The following is a 4917-nucleotide window of genomic DNA, read 5'->3' on the forward strand; positions in this document are numbered from 1 at the left end:
TCGGAGAAGGTAACTATAAAGCGAGTGGTCATGGGTTTTTTTCGTGTGTCTTTAAATGGGGTTAGGATGTTTTGTTTGGTCTGAAATTTGGTATGTAGGTAAAGAGGAGTGTAAGGTAGGTCATAGTTGTGTTCTTTGTGGTGGTTGTTGGTTGCAATTGGTGGTTTGAGGTGAGTGAATTGACCCACGAAAAAAATCCTACTTTGGTTTTCTTTTGATTGTTTTTTTACCTCCAATTTACTCCCCTCGAACCACCATATGCAACCAACAAGCACCACAAACAATACAACTAAGACCTACCTTGCACCCCCCTCTACCTATATACCAAATTTTAGACCAAACAAATCATCATACTCCCATTTAAAGACCCATGAAAAATCCCATGACCACTCGTTTTACAGTTACCTTCTCCGACCAGCCTTACATTACAAGGAAATAGACCCCACATAAGGTCATCCTTGACCTTCGTGTTCATAACCCCTAGAAAGCTTGTATTTCCATCTTTCCAACGAGTCCAAGAACACCTCAAACTGACCTCGTTTACTATCTCAAACATCGACTAAAATTTATTCCATTTCAAAATGTTGCGTCCTCCAGCCAAATGTCGTGTTTGACAAAAAGAAAATTATTAAAGGTTGTCTTTTACAAATTTTTTTTGAAGGTGGTGTTTGGAAAAAAACTTTTTTTTAAAGGTTATGTTTCACAACAAACCCTTAAAAAAATAAATGACTATTTAACTTCTTAAATTTGAATTTGAAATTCAAAATATTTCAGTTGTTAGTACCAAAAATTACAATTATTTTTTATATGGAGCCTACACCTTTTCACATGTCATGTTACTACAGACCTGTGTACAAAGAGTCTTGTACACCCCGTGTACATGTAGTCTTTTCAAAGGGCCTTGTAAGACCCTTGAAAATCTCAACCAAGATTCACATGCCTTTACACATGGCGCAGTATAATTGGGTGTGTGACAAATAACAGTTGACATGGGTATAATAATTTAGCCTTTTGGAATTTTTGGTATCCCTCCTCCGTCCACCATGCCAAGTAAATAAAGCTAAAGCATTTATTTGTCTCAATTTCCCAAATCAATTCCGTTTTGGCTCTCTGCACATTTACTGCACAACCTTCATCTTGTCCATCGCAGGTGCGTTTCGAGTCTCCGATCCTTCCGTTTCATTGCTCACCATTTTCGATTTATTTGTTTATCATCTCATTCCTCTTACTCATTTGATCTTCTTTGATTCATATTTATGCTTTTATTTGACTTGTTTCCGCTGCATGTCCTACTTTTATTTTGAAATTGGGGATTTGAGTTATCTCTGGATCTATTAATAATTAAATAAATAATGCTCTTCATCTGGGGATTTTAATTTGATAGTTGCTTGATGATTTTCAGTTGTTGAATCATTCTGAATTCCAGTCGAATGTCCATATTGCTTTTTTAGGTTTGTTTGTTGAACAATTTTAGGTTTCATCAACCTTTTCTTGCTTCTACTTAGTATCTGCACTTCATGTATCAGATCTTAGATTTAAGATTCTGTCATCATTTCATCAAATCTTACAATTTTTATTTAATCGTGAGATTTACAGCTTCCATGGTATTTGCTGTCTTTTGAGTCAGGGGAGTTTAATATGTTAAGATCAGTTCGTGCAATCGTCGGTTCTTGTGGTAAATATGATGTTTGCGTGTGCAATTCATATGGATGATCTTACTATCTTAGCTATTCATACTTTGTCGTCATTTTGTTTGCCCAATTACTGTACCTGTGCTAACTTTCTGTTCATTACTGCATTTTCCGATCTTTATGATATGTTACCACTATTAGGCTTCTGCTCGATTGCAATATCGTTCTATATTTTTCGATGATTTATACTTGCATTTTTTTACTACATGAACATTGACGCTTACAATTTCGTGCACTGTTTTATTGATATGTGCGGTGTTTGTGTCCACTCAGGGGTTTTCTTACGTAGCCTAGGAAAATGGGGCTTACATTCACCAAGTTGTTCAGCCGACTGTTTGCAAAGAAGGAAATGCGAATTTTGATGGTGGGTCTCGATGCAGCTGGTAAGACCACAATTCTCTATAAGCTCAAGCTTGGCGAGATTGTCACTACTATTCCCACCATTGGTAAGTTGTCATCGTCGTCTCTGTATATTCACTTCATTTCTGATTATGTCATGCGTAAATGGGGCTTCTATTATTGACTTTTCTGCAGTTACGGTTAACCATGACTGTCATCACACACATGTTGTGTTTGAATTTTGTGCATCTGTCTAGGTCATAGATATAAATTTGCTCTTTTTAATTATTGAAGTAAAATGTGTGTTCAATTCAATGGAAGTCTTCGTGTTGCTGGATATATCAGTTAAGCATGCTAGCAGTTTTTTACTTCTTTCTTTGTAAAAATTTTCTCAAATCCAAGATGTCAACTTCAAGCCAATTTACAACAAAATCTATTGAATTTCATAGTATTTTGCTCTACCTTTTCTCTGATTAGGAGTCATCTTGTCGTAATTGAAGGATGGTTAGTATTCATGTTAAGCTGTTCACAAAAGAAAAAATCTCCAGGCCATTTAATGTGCCCTGCATTCTTGTGCTGTTGATGCAGCAATTCAATTAAAAGGTGGAAGTTTTGTGAAAACCCACTGTATCGGTACCGTCAACTGAATGATGATGTATGGTTACATTCGTAAACCTAAATATTTTGTGTCTAACCAGATGCTTTTACCGCATGCTCTCGTATATTATTTAGATATGCTTCAGTCAATTGTTTTCTGAAACACGTTGTCCATGTTTACAGGATTCAATGTGGAAACTGTTGAATACAAGAACATCAGCTTTACAGTCTGGGATGTCGGGGGCCAGGACAAGGTTTGCTTGTTATACTTGTCTTACTTTTATTTTTCCTGATTAGTTGCGTGTCTTCTGTCTACATTTCCTTTTTTTTTGGTGTCAAATGAGGCGCAAGGCCAGTACAATATAAGGGGGGAGTGGGATTCGAACCTGTGACCTATTGTCACAATATCTCAGTTAAGACCTCTTCGGTTCTGTCTACATCTTTCTGGTAATGTTAATCTCAGCTATAGAAGCTTTCACATTTTTAATGTGGCATTTTCTCAAGGGTCATTTCTTAGCTTTCATATTTTTTGCGGAGTATATTTTATTGATTGTGGTGGGAATCAAAAGAGCGTTTCATATTTTTTTTGCTTAGAATTAATAACAGTAATTACACAACTTATATCTGTTGCAGATCCGTCCATTGTGGAGGCACTATTTCCAAAACACACAAGGTCTCATTTTCGTGGTGGACAGTAATGATAGGGACCGTGTTGTTGAAGCTAGGGATGAGTTGCACAGGATGTTGAACGAGGTATCTCACATTTCTTATAGCTTTAGTAAATGTTTACTTGTTGGTATCGAATATTTAGCGTTAATTTGCCAATCTCAAATTTACTATTGAAATTTCTACTAGGTATAGCTTTCAGATACCCTATCTGATGCGTCTTACATTTCTCTAGAGTTATTTAATAAACATGCTCATTATTTGAGACTTATTGCACTGAATTGGTGTCTTATTTCAGGATGAGCTACGCGATGCAGTTTTGCTTGTGTTTGCTAACAAGCAGGATCTTCCTAATGCAATGAATGCTGCTGAAATCACTGACAAGCTTGGCTTGCACTCTCTCCGACAGCGTCACTGGTATCGCTTTGATGATGTTGCACATTCAATTCCGAGTGCTGTTGCCTACAAATAGTAGAGAGCTCAAGTGTTTTGGTGTGTGTTTTCAGGTATATCCAGAGCACTTGTGCTACCTCTGGAGAAGGTCTGTATGAAGGATTGGACTGGCTCTCCAACAACATTGCAAACAAGGTAAGTTCAAACTTATTATTATCTGTCGCAAAGTTTGACCAAGATAATGCGAGGTTGTTTAACTTTTATGTACATATAACATACAAGTCGTACTCCAGTATGCATCTGCTTTGCGCAGTTGGCTTCATAGTTCGTGTTAGAGAAGTTACGACTGAATATTTTGATGTGTTCGATCTTTAAAGCACAAATTATTTAACATATAAACACATTTCCCCTGTGCCTCAAGGTGCCCAGAACTTGGCGGGATAAGGGGGAGGTCAGGATGTACGCAATCTAATCTCTACAGAGGTTGTCTTTGGATTTCCCACAATGACAATTGCGTTTGAGAGTTCTATCAAATGACTTGGCACTTCACAGTAAAAAGAAATTCTCATTTTGTGGATTATTAGGCTTGCAGTAGTTAGAAGTCAACCCCCACCTAAAGGAACTGCATCCTTCTGAGTTATTATGTTGACTGTTGACTATCTGATCAATTATATTTGATTCTTGTCATGACTGCAGGCTTAAGAATTGGAGTTTGTCGTGGATTAGTGATCCTGGATGCAGGGATGGAGTTTATCTAGTTGCATTCTTTTCTTTAATCATCTTTACTTAGAGAACACAGTTTGCGCTTGTAATTTTTGTGGCGAGGGAGTTGAGCTTCTGCGTACAACTTCTCATATGGATATATGTCGCACAATAGAGAATGTGGTCGGTTTGTGCTCCCAAGATTCTTTGGGTTACCATTTGTGTAGTAATCTAGTTATGCACTTTCTCAGTTTCTTGTGACTTCTGATAGTATTTTTGATTATAATAGAGATCATAATCACCTAATCACAATACGCCTGCATGTCAACCTGTTTGAAGGATCTGCCTGCAAGTATCTGCAGGTAGGCATTAGCCTGTTTGATAGTTCATGTCGTCCAAGTAAACTTATCATATCAGACCAGCAGAATCATGAAAATGTAGAAAACACTAGAGTATATTTGACGACAAGCGGAGCAAAGCAACAGAGTTTTATCTGATGAGCAGAACTAAGCGAGAGAGCATTGTTTGA

At 37.2% G+C, this 4917-nt stretch overlaps 1 protein-coding gene across 1 annotated transcript; it reads left to right on the top strand.

The window, feature by feature from the left end:
- Positions 1-950: 950 nt before the first annotated feature.
- LOC141623435 (ADP-ribosylation factor 2) lies at positions 951-4641 on the top strand. Its single transcript, XM_074439543.1, has 7 exons — positions 951-1150; positions 1965-2137; positions 2811-2881; positions 3261-3380; positions 3592-3710; positions 3800-3881; positions 4383-4641. The coding sequence occupies exons 2-7, from the start codon at positions 1990-1992 to the stop codon at positions 4386-4388; spliced, it is 546 nt and encodes a 181-aa protein (XP_074295644.1). The 5' UTR covers positions 951-1150; positions 1965-1989; the 3' UTR covers positions 4389-4641.
- The last annotated feature ends 276 nt before the right edge of the window (positions 4642-4917 follow it).

This window comes from Silene latifolia, chromosome X, assembly GCF_048544455.1.
Source record: "Silene latifolia isolate original U9 population chromosome X, ASM4854445v1, whole genome shotgun sequence".
In the NCBI taxonomy this organism is placed as follows: domain Eukaryota; kingdom Viridiplantae; phylum Streptophyta; class Magnoliopsida; order Caryophyllales; family Caryophyllaceae; genus Silene; species Silene latifolia.